This window comes from Rhinopithecus bieti, unplaced genomic scaffold (assembly GCF_001698545.2).
Source record: "Rhinopithecus bieti isolate Rb0 unplaced genomic scaffold, ASM169854v2 scaffold_81659, whole genome shotgun sequence".
Taxonomy (NCBI): domain Eukaryota; kingdom Metazoa; phylum Chordata; class Mammalia; order Primates; family Cercopithecidae; genus Rhinopithecus; species Rhinopithecus bieti.
In genome coordinates, this window is record NW_016837762.1 from 406,940 (window position 1) to 428,546 (window position 21,607).

The following is a 21,607-nucleotide window of genomic DNA, read 5'->3' on the forward strand; positions in this document are numbered from 1 at the left end:
AGTATTTTCATAGTCCAGATATGCATATATAATTAGAACATTATTTAGGAATGTGAGAGAAAAGTGTGTGGAAGCTCTCAAATCTGTAACTACACATTAACTATAGAGCAACAATGGAAAAGGAACTGCTTTTAGGTTACAGCTCTTCAAGTCACTTCTTAATATACTTATAAGTCAAGTCTTGAATTCAGAACTCTGTTTTTTTGTTTGTTTTTTTTTTCATGACAGGGAGAAAAACCTGAAGTTGAGCTATAAATCTAACATTTTCTGCTCATACTGGGCTCACTATCAGTTCCTACATAAAGGTAAAAACAGTTTCCCCTTGTTAATAAATCATGCACGTAAATAATACAGTATTGGCATTTTTGTTTTCCTTAAAAGTAACCAGGTTACCATTAATAGCCTCACTAAGTTTGTTTTCATCCCCTTTTTTTTTTTTTTTTTTTTTTGCCCGTCTCAGTGTTTAATTGTGGCAGGGCCTCACGCACACGTGCATACACACATGCACTCAGGCTTCAGATCTTGTTGAAAGCTGCATGTTGACACTCTGCACAGGCTCTTCAAACTTGGTGATCTCCTCCTCCCCCAAGTCTGTCTCCACCTTGTCCTCCACCACACACTGAATCTGCAGCTTCCAGAAACCGTAGCCCACGGGCACCAGCTGGGAGGCCTCCCACACCAGCCCGTCCAGTTGGATGAAGCGCACACAGGCCTCCAGGTGGGCCACGTCCATCTCATCCTCCCAAGGCTTGACATTCAGCAGGATGGAGGACCTGGCCACCAGCGCGGGCTTCTTGACCTTCTTCTCTGCGTACTGCTGCAGCCGCTCCTCCCGCAGCTGTGCTGCCTCACTGTTGCTGCCAAACAGGTCAGTGTCATCGTCCTCGTCATCCTCTGCTGTTGTGGCTGGCTTCTTGGCCGGGGACTCCGCTTGGCGCAGGGGAGACACGTGCTGGGTCTGCGGGGCTGTGGCCTGGTGGCCGGGCAAGATCTTCTCCAGCACATTCAGCCCGGCCTCTCTGGTTCTCCACTTCCAGACTGGCGATCCGGACGATGAGCTCACTGTGGTCTCCACTGGGGCCGCCAGATGCCCCAGGGCCTGAGCTTCCGGCCAGGGATTTCCGGATGTTCTCTCTGGCTCTGACAGTATCACGAGGATCACGCCGGCTCCGTTCTCCTGGCGGGAAGCACCGGCCACAGGCCCGTTCATCTGCTCGTAGAATCTCCTTTCTGCAACGTCATGTTTGAACTTATCAAACCAGATCTTCTCCTGTACTAGGAAGTTTGTAGCCATTTTTCTGACGCCAGCCAAGGACGTGGCAACCAGGGAGGAGGAATCGCGGGACACGGGACGCCTAAGGAAAGGGGTGTTTTGTCCTTTTTTAGAAAACAAAGCAAAACAAAACAAAACTCCATCCTCATTAATAAACTTGTCGAATAAATAAATGTTACGTATTTATTGTAAGTAAATTTTATGTATTTATTGTAAATAAATTTTATGTATTTATTGTAATAAATAAGTAAACAGGCTATCTCAGTTTTGTTACATCAGTATTTTAAACAGGAAAGGCCATATATATCAAATTTTAAATAAAATGTGTTGATATTTAAAGGTTTTAAAATTAAATCTATTTAAGTAAATTACTTAAGTATTATTTTTTTAAAAGTAAATTACTTTCAAGAGGTGGGCTCATTTACAATATTACATATAAGCAGGTTTTTTAAAAAAAATCAGAAGTTCATTCCAAGATTTTGTTAAAGAAAAGTTGAAGGGCTAAATTTCCAAAAGCAAAGTTTTAAACAAACAACATTAGCTAGAGACATTCAACACAGTAAAGCTACCAGTAAGTTTATTAAACACAGACATTGATATTTCTAATATTGTACAATTTTCAGAGGCCTCACATGACAAAACCCTTAAGTTTAATGATTCGCTTTGAGAAAATACATCTATACTGACTACAAAGAAGGGTTTCTATGTCATCCTTTTTAATGAGAAAGTTAAAATTAATGGGTGTTTAGCAGTGTCTCATTATATATAATTTACATTAGCGGAGGGTCTGATTAGCAACTTTAGATAACTTTCCAACCATGAAGAGTTGCAAAAGGGTTCCAACTGCATCTACCACCCACACATTCAAAGAAAAAGTACTAATTATGAAAAACAAAACCTTTAATGCCACCAAGGAATAAGAATAGTACAGAACCTCATCTGTATATCATTTTGTAGTTATGCATTATCTCATTTGGGTTTAAGACAGCTGGTGAAACTTGTGTTTGCATTCCCATTTCACAGATGAAGAAACAGGTTCAGAGAGGGCCAGTGGCTTATCCCAGATTACACGTTTAGTAAGATGGGGGATCAGAACTTGAAACCAATTGTGAAGCAGATACTGACTTTGTGAAATCCCTGAGTTGAAGTCCTTTCATGAGAGGAAGAGTTCAAACTCTTGTCTCTGAGGCTCCCTTGACTTTGGCCCTGAGCAAGGCCTGCCTGAGAAGCAGTTATTTAAGGAAGTTGTGTGACCAGATGGGCAGGGGAGTGGCCAGTGGAGTGGCTGTGACACACTTCTTGCATGTCGTGTCTTCCACCTTGCCTGATGACTTCACCAGCTATTAAGCACTTAACCCTGTAGTAAGTGCTGTGGGGAATACCACGGTGTAGGAAAACATGGTTCCTGTACTCACAAACTGTAACCACTGAGCCCACTCGCAACCTAAGGCCACTGAACACAATCTCAGGAGGCACTCTTTTCACAGCACATGTTTATGGATGCCCTGATCATAAGTTCTGCATGTCTCCTGAAGGCCCCACTGAAATGTCATCAAACATACCTGTCTGCAGGCTTCCAGAATGATAGAATTCTTTTTTTTTATTATTATACTTTAAGTTCTAGGGTACATGTGCACAATGTGCAGGTTTGTTACATATATATACTGTGCCATGTTGGCTGTGCTGCACCCATTAAGTCATCATTCATTTAGGTGTATCTCCTAATGCTATCCCTCCCCTCTCCCCCCACCCCATGACAGGCCCCGATGTGTGATGTTCCCCTTCCTGTGTCCAGGTGTTCTCCTTGTTCAATTCTCACCTATGAGCGAGAACATGTGGTGTTTGGTTTTCTGTCCTTGTGATAGTTTGCTCAGAATGATGGTTTCCAGCTGCATCCACGTCCCTACAAAGGACATGAACTCATCCTTTTTTATGGCTGCATAGTATTCCATGGTGTATATGTGCCACATTTTCTTAATCCAGTCCGTCATTGATGGACATTTGGGTTGGTTCCAAGTCTTTGCTATTGTAAATAGTGCCGCAATAAACATATGTGTGCATGTGTCTTTATAGCAGCATGATTTATAATCCTTTGGGTATATACCCAGTAATGGGATGGCTGGGTCAAACGGTATTTCTAGTTCTAGATCCTTGAGGAATCGCCACACTGTCTAGAATGACAGAATTCTAACAGAGAACATAACACTTAACGAGACATGCCAAATCACAGAGTGCCTTCACTGTGCCTCTGATGAGGAAGCTCTGAGGAGGGAACCCAGACCAGATCCCCATCTCTATAGCTCTTTGACAGAGTCTGTTCACCCGAAGGAAGGCCAGAAAGCATCTAGCCACCATTGTTCCTATGACTACCTTGTGTTTCCAATAAAAACCTACATGCAGGAAGAAAACAAATACAGCAGTCTAACTTTAGAAATGCTCAAAATCCACTTAACTATAAAAATAAAATAATTTTAAGTAAGGTTTTTAGATTGTAGATTTGAGAAAAAAACAACTTGTGTTTGGAATAGAATTTTGACTTAAAAACGAGAAGCAACGTTAGCCTACAAGCTGGTGTTCCTGCCATGTGAGTCCTGGCTGGGGCCCTCTTCTCCTCTTGGCCACGAACAGACCTCATCACACTTGTCCTCTGACTAAGCAACAAGGAAGTACCTGGAACCGCCTGTTTCCTCCAAGCAGATGGTTCCTTGCTTTTCACAACAGATGACTGTAAAATCAGTATGATATTATAAGAACTAGCTGATTAAACACCCCAACTTGCTGGCTTAAGAGTGCTGAATGAACAACCCATCACACCTGGTGCCTGAGTCCCCCTTTTTCCAGGTACAGGGTGAGACACTCATTTTAATCTGACATGTCTGTGGGCATGGTGTGTGTCAGGACCACTTCTCTCTCTCTCTTTTGCTTCCTTAAACCAAGCCAGGCCCACTGCTGTGAACTCAGCTGCTGGAGTTCTTTCAGAAGGAGCAAGAAACCAGGCTGCCTGTGTGCTACAGAGGCCTAGACTTTTAAGGCCTGGTCTCTTAAGACCCAAGACCATAGAACCTCAGCCGAATAACACACACTAACATTCTATTGTTGAGGCTTTTTTAATGGAAGACAAAATGTTAGTTTTGATGTTTTATATAAATATGACTTAAAATATAATTTGTTTCTTCTTTTCAGATTTGTTGCTGTGACCATGAGGGTCATTCATTCCTTTACTCTGGAGATATTTATTGAGGTGTGCAATATGCAAGGTACTCTGCTAGGCAAATTCTTTCCCATCAGCCTAAACCAGAAACTGTCTGGTTTTCTGCTCTCTTTCCAAGGCCTAGAACCGTTCCCAGCATATAGCAGAATCCTAACAATGAATGAATGAATGACACACTAAGATAAGCCATACCTGCATTTTCCCCCCACTAGGAGTTCAGATTGTTATAAAAATCAGTATAAAGACCTTTCCCTTTGGCAATCTCTGTTTATCAACTAATTCTTTCTTGGAGCCAGAATCAGATAGGCTCCATGGAGTTGACACAGCTTCACAGCAAATCAGTTAATTAACCACTAGATGTTGATACGACACCTACTTTGTGCAATTCCCCCCGCTAGACAAATGAGCCACGCAAGGAAGTAACCAAGATAGTCTCTGTTTTCAGAGAGTTTCCATACAAACATAAAGTTACTATAATGCTGTCCTGAGGCCAAGGAGGTGGCATCAAGGAGAACTAAAGGAGGTCAGAGGAAGATGAAAGCCTAGGATTTGGCCTTTAACTAGGGGAAGAATGGAAGAAAAGGCCTAACAGAAATGCAGGGTGTGCATGTGTAGTGTGTGTCTGTATGTTGGGAGGTGAGGGAGAATGCCATGGAGTCTGGGAGATGCCAGAACACACAAGGTACACCAAGAGTTAATTCCATTCAGTGTGAGTTGAGTCAACTGAATAAATATTTATTGAATGCACACTGTGTGCCTGGCATCGTGATAGGTAAACAACAGTTAACAAGACTGATATGGTTCCTGGGTCACTGGTAAGTGGGAGACACAGAGAAGTAAACAGACAATGACAATATAGTGTGATAAGTGCTATGACAGGGAAAAGTACAGGTGTTCTGAGGATGATGTAGAAAGGACCCAACCCAAACACTGGAGTCAAGAAAACTTCCTGGAAGAGGGGATCTCAAGCTGACCCCCAAAGCCAAGGTAGAAATTGGTTCAGTGAAACTGTTCAGGTAGAGTAGACAATACTTACCCTAGAATTGCAAATGTGAAGGACCATGGGGATCTGAAAGTGGCTAAGTTTGTTGGAACACAAGGGGAAGGAGGGCTAGAAAAGAGGCTGGGGATGGAAGCAGTGGCCAGAATTTGCATCTCTTGTACTTCAAATTAAAGAGTTTGGACTTCATCCTAAGGGCAGTGGCAACCTTGAGGAATTTTATGCAAGAGAATGAAACAAGTGGATTTGCATTTTAGGTAACTATCTGCAGTGTGAGATGGCCCTAAAGGAGCAATGGGTAAAAAGAACAAAAGGGTAATGTGCAGTTAGATCCTTGAAGTTTTATCCTTAACACAGTGTAAGAACCAAATGAATATTTTGTGAATGAAGTGATCAATGAATCAATCAGTAATTTGGTTCAGGATTTAAAATACAAGACTTCAGGCAGAGGATATAGTTGTCTGTATGTATATAAGGGTCAGAGTGAAAGCTGATTGGAACACTGACATGTCTTCAAGCCTTGAATCTCATCAGACAAGTGATAACAATGGAATACAGTGGAAGAGAGTAGAAACAGCTTCAGTGTTGGAGTCAAAAGACCAAGGTCTGAGTCTTAGTTTTGATGTTTATTAATTTTGAGATGTGCCTTAATTTCTCTGACCATTGGGTTCTACATCTATCATGCCTATTCTTTATGTGTCACTGCATAGCTAGAATGGGAATGGTTATCACAATCTGTGTGCATTTCTGTTTTCAGGTGGTACGTAGGCACCGTGGGGAAACTGATGGCCCAGGGGAGTTTCTAAATCATCCACTGTAAAAATCAGTCGGTTAGTGAAACCTGCCTGACTGACGGTGGAATCGTGGTTTAGGTAGCAGGGGATTTAGAAATCAAGTAGCCAGTAAGTATTGCACAAAGTATGGACAGGTGACTCTCTAACTTGTCCACTGGAGACCCTGGTGGAGAGGCTGGGAGAGGGGTAGGAAGGGCCCCTCTCCTGCTGCTGCCCCTAACGAGGGTACTGGGCACAGAAAGAGCAGAAACAGGTGGTATAGTTGAGGGTCACAGGGGTCAGTGAGGTAGCTTGGAGAACATACACAGGCAGTTAAGGACATAGTTTAGACTAGGACTCAGCTCCCTGAAGTTCAGTGCTCTTTTCACAACTCCACCTGGTCAAATTAATTATGTCAACTCAAGATCTTAGAAAGGACAACTTATGTAAGATTCAAGCCAAGAGGCCTTCTCATAAGTCTGTGGCTATAGCTACCAGCCAGGGCCAGACGACCTTATAGAAGGAGAGGGCAAAGCAGGAATGCTGGCTGCAGGAGTGAGGCATTTCCCTGGATCCAGTTGTTTGGAAAGAAGAAGCCTTCATGAAGCATGGGGTTGGGGCTATGTCGGTGGTGGCAGAGAAGTGCAGGATAAATTATAACGTACCTGAATCCAGAAATAATTTAAAAAGAATAAAGTAAGTGAAGAAAAAGCAGAAGGTGAAGAACTGCCCTGCAAGGCGGTTCTGGAAGAAGGGCTAGTGAACCAACTCGTCAGAAAGTACATCATACCACATAGTTTTAGGAAACACAGCAGGCCTGAGCTCCTTGGTACCCTCAGGAGATCCAAGTGAATAGGCAGAAAGTGACTGTGTTCTGTGAAATATTTCAGGCACCCAAATGCTCCTCTTTCCAGCACTTTTCATACCATTCCCCTCTCCTTCCCCTTAACACACTTACACGCTTACACCTTCTGGCCCACTCCAGGCTGAGTTTTGCTTCTTTTCTGCAGAAGAGTGTGACACTAGGGCAGTATCACTGAACTGAAGAAATGTATTAAAATAGCTTCTTTAAGAAACGTAATTTTTAGCTCACGGCCTTGAGTCCCATATCTCTAAATCATCTTCATCTTCTTGCTTTCCAGAAGCAGTATAAAGAGTCAGCTGTTCGGGTAGTCCATATAATTTGTATAAAGTAAAACTTGACTAAATTATTTTTTTGTTTCCTATATTCATAGAGTTAGCCCTCAAGCGTTGGGTTAACTCTATGAATACAGAAAACCAAAAAATAATTTAGTCTCATCTGTCCCCCATAAAGAAGGCTCCAATAAATCAATCAGCCATAACAAAAGGCCACTTTCAGTTTTCCTGGGAATTCCAAAGCAAACAGTATTGAAATCAAATTGGCTACATAATTCATGCTCTCCAGTGATCACTTAGATAGCTCAATTAAGGTTCACAGTCACAGGTATCTCTGATAATCTAAATATCTATAATATCCACACATAAACATCTGGGGCAGACATCAGAGTCCCTTTAACAAGACTGAAATCCATGTCTCCTGTGCTCTAATACATTTTACCATCCACACCGTTGAGGTGAGCTTTTTACTACAAATGGTTTTAGGCTCTGATGCAAGACAGGAATTTGAAACATGTATTGGAGTATTTAATGGTGTTAATTTTTGGTGCACACAACCATCAACTTCACTCAACAATCCAGTAATATTGCAAAAAAAAAAAAAAAAAAGCCAGAGAAAGAAATACAGCAATGGAATTCTTCAGGATTGCAAGCAAAGCAGTTTCACGTTCCTGCTGATGCCAACAAGTAATAAAATAGCTGCCTATTTACAGGTCCTTAAAGATGTTACAATCAATAAAGAAAATAAAAGGAAGAAGATAGGGTGCTTTCAGATCAAACAATTATTCTAACTTGTATATTCAAACATGTTTATTTACTTAAAGTCTTTGAATGTAACCCAAGTTAATTTTAAATGAACAACTGATTGTAACAAGGGAAATATAATCTGTGTGTGTGTGTGTGTGTGTGTGTGTGTGTGTGTCTGTGTGTTTGGTTTTGTTTCAATTGGATGATATAAATGTAAACAATTCCTACCTGGAAATATGGATGGTCTCTTCTTCGGGTGTCTCAGGTGAATGGGATCCAAATTCTTAATGTTTCTTTGAAGTCTTCCTCTAATGTCATTTCCTATGAGTAGTTCAGGTGGCAGGCTACTCCGTCTTGATGATTTATAATCATTTTGAGATGAATTTAGTTTGTTCTTCGGTCTGGAAAATAAATTGCTGTCATCAACCGCCATTGTCAGGGATACATTAGAGACTCTGAACAAAAATCCAAAAAGCCAAACCCAGTGGCAGCCACCGTCACAGCCACCGTTGCAGCCGCCACCGCCCCAGACTCTTATGTTCTCATGCTTTACCCTGCACTTGTTTGGGAAGCTTAACAAGTTGATAGGCGTGGACTTGAACAGGTGTAGAATTACTAAGTAGCCCCTCCTTTCTACAGTTAATAGCACAGGGAGGAGAGATCCAAAAAAAAACAAAAACAAAACAAAAAAACCATTAGTTGCAGAAGACTGGGGAATTTGAACAGATGTGACTCAGAGTGGATGGTAACAAAAGTGGTGTAATGGTTGCCACATGAAACTTCATCTTCACGGGTGCAACGCCATAAAGCAAACACAGTTCACTATTAAAGAATAAATGCCTATGTAAATTCCAAGTCTAATTTGTTGTATCATTTCCCAAACTCTTACAGATTTTTAAACAGTTTTGGGGAAGCATTTTTACATTCCCTCATGCCTTTAAGTTTCAAACCATACACATAACACAGAATGAACATCCTTCTTTATTCAATGTCTTATTTGGCTGGCCACCAAATAAGTTGGCTGGAAGAGGGAGATGAGAGATGACTGGTGATGACCAGGAAGGAACCGGTTGTGGGCGTGTGTCAGGCAGCAGTGCCGGGAACCCGCTGTTGCTTGCCACCCACCCCTTCCATCCTGTGCTCCAGCTGGCAGATAGCTTCTCCAGAAGTTCCCACTGCCTGGCAGTGGAGTCAGAGGTCTAGACAACAAGCCTTAGCCATAGAAGTAATGACAGGCCTCCACTCACAAATAAAAAGTCAATATTATTATCCTTGCGTGGATTCTGCCTAGCTTTCAACTAAAATGGTCAATGGATTTGGTGGTCTAAGAAAAACCAGCACTTCTTCACTCAAGATTCCTGCTTGTCCTGTCACCCAGTTTCTTTCTCTCTCTCTCCTGGATTTTGTATTTTTATGTCCTTTCCTGCCTTCCCTCTTGCTCTATGTATGTGGAAATGTTCTGCACTTTTTTCCTTAACTGACTGTGCAGAAATCATCACTCTATAATTCATCTTCTCCAGCCATGCCTCAGGGCTATGCCCATGTCCATCAGCAATCTCTCTCTGTCACAAACACACAACACTCCTTTTGTGCTGTGTCTGGTTGCAATGTGAGAAGACGAGATTTGCCTTTTCTCTTCCCAGTGCCTGGAATCAACAGATATATAACATTGTAAGGAATTTAGGGGTCATTTCGGAAATCACTGTTTATTTTGGTTTCCTAGATGCTAAATACGTTTTAATATTTGTTGATATTTAGGAGCTGGTTCTTTTTACCAAATTAAGAATATACTTCCATACTAATACAAATTTTGTTCTCTTTATGCCCTTTCAGCAGCAGGTCTCCAAACCACAACAGATTTTCTGGAGAGAAAAGCATTTTTTTTTACAAGTATGCCCAACTGAGAGTTGCCATTATAATCCAGCAATTATAACTATAATTATAATCCAGCAATCATATTTATGTATTAGATTATTAAGTTATTTTACCAATTCTGAGAATCACCTGCACCACTTCCCTCCCAGGACCTAGAATAATTTAGTCAAGTTGAAATGTACCATGAACTTCAAAACAATGAGTAACTTTTATGAAATCATTTCTAAAAGCCCATGAGACTGCCTGAATCTCCCTCACCCTAATGACAATACAGTTTTTTCTAGTAAGGAAATATAAACTAAAAGCATTTTTAAAAGTTTGAGATAACGATATAATAGGAGGAAAAAACATACATTCCTACCCAAATTTCAAGAACAGTGTTTAATTTTCAAATATAAAGCAAGATAGAATCCTAGGGCACAAAAGACTGGGTGCTAAGTGGGAGAAATTCGGCAATCAGGAAAGCCGAAGCTCAAGCTCTTTGGTGACTGTGTCTTTCTCCACCACACTGGTGTCACGGGGCCAAATAAGAGCGTGTATGAGATGAAACAGAAGTCTCTAAGGAAAGGCGTTATTATCACACAGAGTGTACACCAGGCATGTCTGCATAGTGTGCCTTTGTCTTTAAGAGTCCAGCTGAGGGCCGGGCGCGGTGGCTCAAGCCTGTAATCCCAGCACTTTGGGAGGCCGAGACGGGCGGATCACGAGGTCAGGAGTTTGAGACCATCCTGGCTAACACGGTGAAACCCCGTCTCTACTGAAAATACAAAAGCTAGCCGGGCGAGGTGGCGGGCGCCTGTAGTCCCAGCTACTTGGGAGGCTGAGGCAGGAGAATGGCGTAAACCCGGGAGGCGGAGCTTGCAGTGAGCTGAGATCTGGCCACTGCACTCCAGCCCGGGTGACAGAGCAAGACTCCGTCTCAAAAAAAAAAAAAAAAAAAAAAAAAAAGAGTCCAGCTGAAAACACAGAATGAAGTACATATGCATCTAGAATGCATTACAATAACAGCCATCATTTACTGCATGCTTAAAACTGGCCAGATTCTGCGCGAAGCCTTTGGCATGGATTATCTCATTGATTTCTCCTAATCACCCTGTTTTATAGATGAAGATGCTGAGACACAGAGTCAAACACGTAGGAATTGGAGGAGAGAAGATCTGAACACAGGTTTTATCTGACTCCAAAGTTCAAGTTCATGCCTTAAACTATACCACCATAACAATTGTTAAATGTGTGTAATATCTAAAAGGAATTAAAAGTCTTTCTCTACTTTCCTAAAAACAATTATTGGTTTCAAGCAAATTCTCACTGCATCAACTCTGCGATTGAGGAGTGATCTGGCTCACTCAACTAGGTTTACCCTGTGTAACAGTTGCCAGGAAGTCTTTGAGGTTCACAGAATGAAAGAGAAAAAGTAAGAAAATTCAAATTTTTGCCAGAGTATATAAGAAAGTAACTGCATTACTAATAAAGTATCCATGTTGAGGCTTTTCACACTAAAATGCATTTTAGACAAAAGCATTATGTATTCCTGACATTTAAATTACGATTAGGAAAAAAATCCTCTACCCTACTTCAGAGGTACATCAAGTCCTCTAAACCTCTACAAATTAAATGACCTAAGAGAGGCAAGAGAAGTTCCTGATGTGTCCAACTCCATCTCTCTCCTGCCCAACTCATTTTCCCCTCATAAAGAATAGAAACAGATGGGGATCTAGCTCATTTAACACACTTCTTTAATGAAGAAAAGTGAGAACAACTTGACTTTTCTATTGTTAAAATATTAGAGCAATGTAAACAAGGAAGAATTTTTATTTATTCAAAAGTAGTATTAAACCTGTGAACATGGAAAAGTAAAGTAAATCATTCTTTCAAAAGAGTTAAATTGGCTGCCACATGAAGGACAATCAACCACGGAACATTTAGCGTGGTTTGTCTACATGAGAATATTTATAGATTACAATGTTAAGTCCATCTCTCCTTCTGTATAGCAACAGCCAAAGTGGAATTTTTTTTTTTTTTCAAGTGGTCAGAAGAATGATGATACAGGCTTTGGGCTAAGAGGAATTTCAAAACTTATAGTATAAATAAATAATTTTAAATACATAAATGGACATTTTCTGTTTTAATGACCATTATTATCATTATCATTATTTTTGAGACAGGCTCTCTATCTGTCACCCAGGCTGGAGTGCAGTGACAGCAATCATGGCTCACTGCAGCCTCCATCTCCCAGGCTCAAGCAAACCCCCCACCTCAGCCATCTGAGCAGCTGGGACTACAGGTGTGCACCACCATGCCCAGCTATTTTTTGTATTTTTTGTAGAGATGGAGTTTCACCATGCTGCCCAGGCTGGTCTTGAACTCCTGGGCTCAAGTGATCCTCCTGCCTCGGCCTCTAAAAGTTCTGGGATTACAGGCGTGAGCCATCATGCCTGGCTGACCATTATGTTTTTAAAGGTCTCTATTCCCCTATAAATCCAATACACTAATCTCTTTTGAATTATTTTATTATCCTTCGAGAAGTTACGTAATTTATATTAAATGATGTTACAGTATCATGGAAATTTTATTCTTCCTGGTAATAAGATTTTAATCTTCTTTCCCTCAGATTGTTCAAACAGTCTGTAGAAAGACATTTCCTCACTTTGTAGCCATGCTTTCCTTGTGGATCTTGGTAGCTTTTTTTCCGTAGAGATGGGGTTTGCCTAGGCTGGTCTTGAGCTCCTGACCTCAAGTGATCTTCCTGCCTTGGCCTCCTAAAAGGCTGAGATTACGGGCATGAGCCACTGTGTCCAGCCCTATTGGCAGCTTTTAAATAGAACTCCTGAATTATTTTGCTTGTTGTGAGATAGCTGTAATTATATTGAGAACAATATAATTTTACAACTGTAACCATTTTTCTCATTGTCACCTCCATAGAAATGGTCCACCAAGAAGATTTCAGGCCTGTATGGATTTACCAAATTAATTCCCAAATCTCAAGCTGACCCAGCTATACTGCGTGTCCTGCAAACATTTCTTATTTTTGAACTCTATTCAGTTTTCAACTGAGATGACCTACTAATCAGCGGGTTTGCCACTAGGAAAAAACAATAGTATAGAGTATCAGAATGATGGATATCACCAAGTCAAACAGGTCAATTGATTTCTCCCTCCAAAAGGTCACCAGCCACCTCTTGTTGCCAACACATCTTTGCTCAATACGGGTAATGATGTTTGCAGTATTACCTGTGGTATGATTATGGCTGAGGAAATCTTTTCTCAGATCCTAAAAATACAACGTGGATGTTCAGTATCTCATTGGCTCTCAATAGCAATGAACACTAATGACCAGTCTTCCCCTGTTAAAATTCTCTGCTCCCTGGGCTTCCACGACACTATTATTTCTCATTTGTCTTCCTATGTCTCAGGTCCCTTCTGTTCAGATTCTTCAGGGTCTCCTCAAAGACTCTATTTTCCTCCCTCCCTCTCTTTGGCAGGCCCATTTATTGAATACCTGTTATGTGTTTGGCACGATGCTATGTTCAAGATCTCTATTCTTCAGAATCTTTTCATCTAAAAAAGGAGCAGAACAACAATACACAAATCATTGCAATACAGAGTGCCTGCTCTGTGCAGAGGTGACACAAAAAAGTGCTTCAGTCTTCTCTTCCTGATGGAGAGAGGGGATGGGAAAGGGTTCTCAGACAAGTAGTAAGTTCACAAGGCAGATGAGTGGACCCTGGGCAAAGGCACTCAGGTGTGACATTAGCACCGAATGTCCAAGAGTGACAAATATAGCACTCTGGTGCCTAACACAGGACCTTACCTCATGCAGAAGTATGGACAATGGAAAAACAAGATGGGACAATCTGAGAGGGCCAAAGGAAAAACAATCAGTGGTGTTACAACATATATTTTAACACCATCATATATCAGACGTCTTCCAGATAATAATACAGACTTTTAAAAAGTCTGCATTAAAAAAATTGGCTGTAACTTTTAAAAACAAGTGGTAATTTCTAACAAAATGTAAGAAGACATTTAAAATTTTCTAACTCTAGTAAGTAACCCTTCTCCTAAACCATCTTTATTCCAGAAACTGTGATACAGGGATTTGCTGAAGCGGACTCTTTACACCGTTTTTAATGTCATGCAGACTTTACTTTTTAAAAAAGCTTCAGAACCAGTTTTTACTGGCTTGAAATCTAACTTCATTTACACTTGCATTCTTCCTTGCTCAACTGTGCAAGTCCCAGCAAAATGCCAGTAAATGCCTGGCCTTTTCTCAAATTAAGGTAAGGCTTAACGGCACATTTTTCCCCCCTAGGCTTGTGTGGCTCTCTTTCGTGAGAGGGTACAACATCAAGAAATCTCCCTCTCTACACTATCCCTGACACGCCCACATGGTCTATGAGAAGAAGTACTGGTAGTTTATGTCTTATTCTTCTGTTTAAGGGATTTAACTACAATTTGCATTCATAAAAGAACTGAAAATTTTTGTTTTTTGTGTGTCCAACTACTAGGACAGTGTTTAACTTGAGAAATGTGGTTGCCAGAACCAGGCTGTCACATGACGACTGTAACTGAGAGAGCTGCTGCATCAGTGGCTCCAACATCATTGGGCATTCTCACCTGTGGTTCAACTTGCCTCTGTGAGCTGATGATGTCTAAGTGCAGGCTCCACCCCCTACTTCTCCACAGTGTCCTAGATATCTCTATTTAATTGCATACTGACTATTTCCTGGTGCAAACTCAGCACGTATAAAACTGGTTCCTCCAAATGTGCAGCTCCTGAATGCCTGTGTTTTTTATTTTACGGAAATGGCACCACATTTACCCAGTGACCCAAGCCAGAAACCTTGAAATTATTCTGTCCAAATCATGTCATTGTTACCGCTTAAACATCTTTTGATCTGTGTCTTCTTCCTCACCCCTGTGACACTGACCAGTGGTAGTATTCATTATCTCATTCTTGAGTTATTGCTTCAGACTCCCAACAGGTCTGGCTACTTGGAGGCTTAGTTCCTTAAGCATTTCACCTTTGACATGACACTTGGCCCTTTAAGTCTTAACTAACTACCTCTGGTTAGCCCACTTCCCTCTTTAAAGACACTCAACAGAGTAAGAACAAGGAAACTTCCTCAACCTAATAAAAGACATTTACAAAAAGCCTGCAGGTGATACAGTACTTGATGAAAGACTGAATACTTGCTTTCCTTTTAAGATCAGGAACAAGGCAGAACATCTACTCTTACTACTTCTATTAACATTGTACTGAAGGCTCTATATGGTGTTATCAGGCAAGAAAAAGAACAAAGAGCATCCAATTGATATAAAACTGTATTTGCAGATAAAATAATCATCTATGTAGAAAATCTGATGGAACCTATAAAAAAGTTACAAGAACTACTCAGTGAGCTCAGCAAGGCTGTAGAATATAAGATAAATGCACAAAAATCAATTGTGTTCTACATTAGCAATGAAAAACAAAATTAAAATGTTTTAATGCCATAAAAATAATGAATATTTAGGAAAAAATCTGACAAAAGATGTGACAGATATGTTTATTGAAAACTAAAATAATATTACTAAAAGGATTTACAGAAAATTTAAATAAATGGAGAGATATATTATGTTCATTGGTCAGAAGACTCAGTATTGTTAAGCTATAACAAAACAGATCTGTGGATTCAATGGAATACCAGTCAAAATCTTAGCAAAAAAATTTTTTGGTAGAAAGTTACAAACTGATACAAAAATTCAAATAGAAATGCAAGGGATCAAGAATAGCCAAAACGACACTGAAAAAGAAAAACGTTGGAGAATTATTACTACCTGTTTCTGTGGGCACAGTGGCTCACGACTGTGATCCCAGCACTTTGGGAGGCCAAGTCAGGCAGATCATCTGAGGTCAGGAGTTCAAGACCAGCCTGGCCAACATGGCGAAACCGTTTCTACTAAAAATACAAAAATTAGCCGGGCGTAGTGGCGGGCACCTGTAATACTTGGGAGGCTGAGGAAGGGAGCATTGCTTGAACCCAGGAGGTGGAGGTTACAGTGACCCGAGATCACGCCATTGTACTCCAGCCTGGACAACAGAAGGAGACTCTGTCTTAAAAAAACAAAACAAAACAAAACAAAAAACCTTCTAATTTCAAGACTTGACATAAAGCTACACTAAAGACAGTGTGGTACTGGCATAAGGATAGGCAAAAAGGTCAGTGGGATAGAACAGTGAGTCCAGAAATGGATCCATAAGTAAATAGACAACTTATTTTTGACAAAAGTGCAAAGGCAATTAAGTAGAGAAAAAATAGTCTTTTTGATAAGTCGCGAAAGAACACTTGGACATCCATATGCAAAAAAAAAAAAATTAATGTTGATCTATACCTCATATCACATGCAAACACTAACTCAAGATGGACTGCAGGTCTAAATGCAAACTCTAAAACTACACATTTTCTAAAAGAAAATGTAAAAGAAAACCTCTGATCCATGGAAGGCAATTAATAAACTGGACTTTATCAAAATTAAAATCTTCTGCTTTTTGAAAGACACTGTGAAGAGAATGTAAAGATAAGACACAGACTGGGAGAAAATATTTGCAAGGCATTTATTTGATAACGAGCATATATCCAGAATATGTGAGGAAATCTCCATACTCAATAATAAGAACAAACAATGCAATTAAAAGATGGGCAAAACACAGGAGCAGATACTTCATAAAAATGAAGAAGGCAAATAAGTACATGAAAATGTGTTTGGCATCACTAGTCATTAAAGAAATGCAAATTAAAACCATGATGACATACCACTACTGACCTATTAGGATGGCTACAATTAAAAGAGACTGACCAAACCAAATGTGGAGCAACTGGAATTCACATATGCAATGGTAAAACCATTTCAGAAAAAAGTTTAAAAAGTTCTGAAAAATCTAAACATACACCTACCATATAATCCATCCATTCTACTCTTGGTACCTACTCAAGAGAAATGAAGGCAAAGACGAGTATATTATGTTCATAACAGTTTCACTTATATAATAGCCAAATACTGGAAACAAAATGTCCACCAACAACTGAATGAATAAACTGGTGTATCTATACAATAGAATGCTATTTAGCAATAAAAGGAAGGCTACAGCATGGGTGAGTCTCAAAATAACTAGGCTCAGTGAAAGAAAGCAGACCAAAAAGCTGCACACTGTATGATTCCACCAATATGAAATTCTAAAAAATGTGAGCTAATCTTCAGTGACAGAAAACAGATCAGTGGTTGCCCGGCGATAGTGGTGGAGGAATGGGATGAGGGGATTACCAAGACACTGGATGAAATGTTGAAGGGGTGGTGATGGATTCATAGGTATATACTTACGTCAAAACTTATTGGCTGGGCGTGGTGCCTCACGCCTGTAATTCCAGCACTTTGGGAGGCCAAGGCGGGCGGATCACTTGAGGTCAGAAGTTCGAGACCAGTCTGGCCAACAGAGTGAAACCCATCTCTACTAAAAATACAAAAATGAGCTGCGTGTGGTGGGCACATGCCTGTAATCCCAGCTACTTGGGAGGCTGAGGCAGGAGAATCACCTGAACCCAGGAGATGAAGGTTGCAGTGAGCCGAGGTCACGCCGCTTCACTCCAGCCTGGGAGACAGAGGAAGACTCTGTCTCAAAAACCAAAACCAAAAACAAAACAACTTATCAAATTGTATAAATATGTGCAGGTTATTATATGTCAATTTCATGTAAATAAAACTTTTTAAAAAGGCAATGCTACACCTTCTGTCAGTGCATTTGACCAAAGATTTGGAAATAGATTCCAGCTAATACAATTTTTCTTTTTTCTTTTTTTGAGACAAGGTCTCACTCTGTCACCCAACCTGGAGTGCAGTGGTGTGATCATGGTTCCCTGCAGCCTCGAACTCTAGGGCTCAAGCAATCCTCCTGTCTCAGTATCCTGAGTAGGTGGCACCACAGGTGTATGCCACCATGCCTGGCTAATTTATTTTTATTTTTTTGTAGAGGTGGGGTGGCACTATGGTTGCCCAGGCTGGTCTTGAACTCCTGGCCTCAAGCCATCCTCCCACTTCAGCCTCCCAAAGTGCTGGAATTACAAGCATGAGCTGCTATGCCTGGCTCCAGCTAATAAAATTAATAAATAAAAGTGAAAATAATTCTTCTGATTCTATCACCTGCATCAACAGTGAGTGGAAAATACACATATGCCGAAGAGTTATGTGAGTCTTTCTCACTCTGACAAGGACTTTCTCACTCTGAATTATGTTTAAGTTTTAATTTATACACTCTAAGACTCCAAGAATGTCAGAAAGAATGTCCGCTTTGACATTTCTAGGTAACACATTCATTGTTACAGTGAGTTGCCTAGAGAAGGTGCTCAAAAAACATTAGAGAAAGAAGGAAAGAGTAAATGAGTAAGAGCCAAAATGGAGGCTGGGGGGTGGTAAGCATTTCTTAACAGAAAGAGTTTCCTCACAAGCTACCAACAAAAACTGTGAAATAGTTTAGCCCCAAGAACTTCAAGATCAGGATAAATATCGGTTATCTTAGTTGATTTAGGTGCTGGCTTACTACACACCGAAGGGCTGGACAAATTGAATAACCTAGAGATTCTTCCCACGCTTTCTGATGCTGCTAATGTTCTTCAGGCTCTTCTATCTGAAGCCTCCAGAAGGAAGCGCAGCAAGAATACCTTCAGTAGCTTTGGAGTTGAATCTCATGCTGCACTGATTGTTGAGGTGATGCCACACATTTAATGACAAATATTTAAAATGTCCTTGTCATCTCCTACATCAAGCTGGCTCTATTATGTGCAATTTCAGGTTTAGTCAGAGGAAAAACATTATAACTCATGGCCATTTAAATGCCAACTTGGTTTTGGGGTTGGCGTTTTTAATAACCTCAGGTACACTAGAGTAAGAATAGTTTCTCAGAAACTGGTATTAAGCAAACAAAAAAAATAGTAATCATACAGATTTAAATATGACAATTAAAAAGCTTGATGTAATGGACAAAGAACACTACACCCCAAAATACTGTCTTTTCAAACTTATTTAGAACAACGACAAAAAAAGGGCTACGTACTAGGCCATGAAAGAAATCTCAAAATACCAATTTGTTTTATGTTGTCTTGCTATGTAAGGCATTCTTTTATCACTACTCAATAAAACTGAAAATCATTATTAAAAATAACAAAAATAATTATCTCTGAATTTGAATAAATTATTGTGCATTTCCTCTGGCCAGGTCCTATGCTAAGCATTTCTTATGCAGTATTTCATTCACCCTCGTGAGTGTGGTACTAACGTTATCTCCATTATACAGTGGAGGAAACACATTGAGAGGCCGAGAAGCCGCATCAGGTAAATAATTCCCACCATGCCTATTCTTCCATTCCCACCAACATCTATAAAATATAAATTTCCCCGTTTACTCCTTGTTTCCCAACTAATTCCAGGCACTTCCGTTTGCTTCTGCCTTCCATTCCCCTGGTTCCTTATCCGCAAAGCATCTCATGGGTCCCCATCCTGATTTCTAGGGATTTTCTATGATCCAGGGAAAACAACAAAATCAAATGAGGGATTTCAAAAGGTGTCCTTCCAAAAAAGCAGAATGTCTTTCTACCTTCGAGAGTGAAAAAGGAGTCACCATTTTTCTTACCTCTGCCCAGGAACTAAATTCCAACTCAGGATTACAAATGGACCTACGTAGTATACAAGATTTCAGAGTCTGGCCTGTTTGCTTGCTGGGGAGTACTAGCCAGCTGCAAAAACACGTCAACGCTGGGAACTGCCTTCGACGGTAAGGTGGGCCTTGATATTCCACTTCAATTCTCCCAGGCTCTCCTATCATCTCAGAGGAATCTACCCATCCGTCTATTTATTTTTTATCACGCTCTACAAATATTTTTATCTTATTTTACTTATTTTATATCATATTCTAGAAGCTAGCAAAGGCCCAAATATCAAAAACCAAACTTCACAGATGCCCAATCAACACTTTTCTACCCTCATAAAACTAAATATTTGTAGTATTAATTTATGATGAACAGCTGAAAAACAGGATCTTAAGAAAGCTTTTAAAGCAGATATATTTTTGGGGTTTTTTGCCCAAATATATACTTATCTTACTCATTGTATTAATGCTATTAGTAGTTAGGATTTAAAGGGAGGCAGATACTTTCACAGCAACCAAATCTTTAAAAAAATCTATATTTCAGAAGCTTTTTAGCTGTTTTTTTTTTAAATTCTCTCTTTTAGTTACATAAGAAATACATGGTTTTTGCAGAATATTTGGAAAGCACAGAAAAGTAAATAAAAGGAGTCAGAAAACATTTTATAACCTCACCAATCAAGACAACCACTGTCTATGTTTTGTCACATTTGCTTCCAGACCATAGGCTTTGTCCTGCCATCGCCAGCCACCCAGGTTTAACCTCAGTGCCTGTTCTCAGCCAAAGGAATGAATTCATCCATGTGAATGGCATCAGGGGGATGGGAGGGGCCGCCCAAGTGAGATAAATGAGTGATGTTGCAGTGTAAGAACACAAACGATGGTAGACACTCTGAAAACTGGGGTGGACACCTCTCCCCTAATGGGGCAGTGGCTTCCCAAGACCCAGGGGACGGTGGCTCTGGAGGACTGAAGGCCCCGATTTGTCTCAACCTCTAATTTTCAAGAGAAACTTATAACCTAGATTTTTATGTTGAAATATCTTGATTTATAAATGTTGGCTTTAGGTTTTCAAAAACACTATGTAGACCAAAGAAACCAAAATTACATACTAGTTGAAGCCTCTGACTTAACCCACTTCCTGGGGCCACATAGTCAGGCTTTCACAGAACTTCTAAAGTGCCTTAAACACTCCCCTGAGATGGAGTCTCACTCTGTCATCCAGGCTGGAGTGCAGTGGCATGATCTCAGCTCACTGCAACCTCCCTCCTGAGTTCAAGCGATTCTCCTGCCTCAGCCTCCTGAGTAGCTGGGATTACAGGAGCACACCATCACTTGGCTAATTTTGGTATTTTTAGTAAGATGGGGTTTCACCACGTTGGCCAGGCTGGTCTCGAACTCCTGGCCTCAGTTGATCCGCCCACCTTAGCCGCCCAAAGTGCTGAGATTACAGGTGTGAGCCACCACTCTCAGTCAACCCATCATCTTCATATAGCAGATTTGTGAACATCCAAGTCTCAGAGGTGTACCCAGGCGAGAAACATCTATAAAATTCTGCAAACAACTGTCCTGTCTTGGAGATAGACCATGCAAGGAAGCATGTCTTGAATTCTGCAGCAAAGAAGCAACCCTGTTTACCTTTGTTTAACCATCATTTTCCAAACTTAGTTGAATATAGAACTTTCTTTCCCATTTTGTCTACATAATAACTACTGGTATTCTTTAGCCCTAATGTTCTGCAGAACACACTTTGGGAAATTCTAATTTAACACAAAACTGTTTCCCTAATGACCATGTGAGCCTTGTGGTAGGCCATGAGAGGAGAAACTAGAATAAGCTTTATGATGTACCTTAAATTCCTACACATCACGCTCTGTGGGCGCCCTTTCCCTGCACACAGAATAGGTCTTCATGC

The 21,607-nt window shown here is 40.5% G+C and overlaps 1 protein-coding gene across 1 annotated transcript in view; it reads right to left on the reverse strand.

Annotated features, from left to right (window-relative positions):
* Positions 1-437: 437 nt before the first annotated feature.
* LOC108524831 (elongation factor 1-delta-like) overlaps positions 438-21,607 on the reverse strand; it is a 108,449-nt gene continuing 87,279 nt past the window's right edge. Inside the window, exons 2-3 of the mRNA XM_017865934.1 lie at positions 8,370-8,542; positions 438-1,355 (exon numbers count right to left, since the gene is read on the reverse strand). Coding sequence (XP_017721423.1) covers positions 509-1,294 — 786 coding nt within the window. The 5' untranslated portion in view covers positions 1,295-1,355; positions 8,370-8,542 and the 3' untranslated portion in view covers positions 438-508. The remainder of the gene's footprint in view (positions 1,356-8,369; positions 8,543-21,607) is intronic.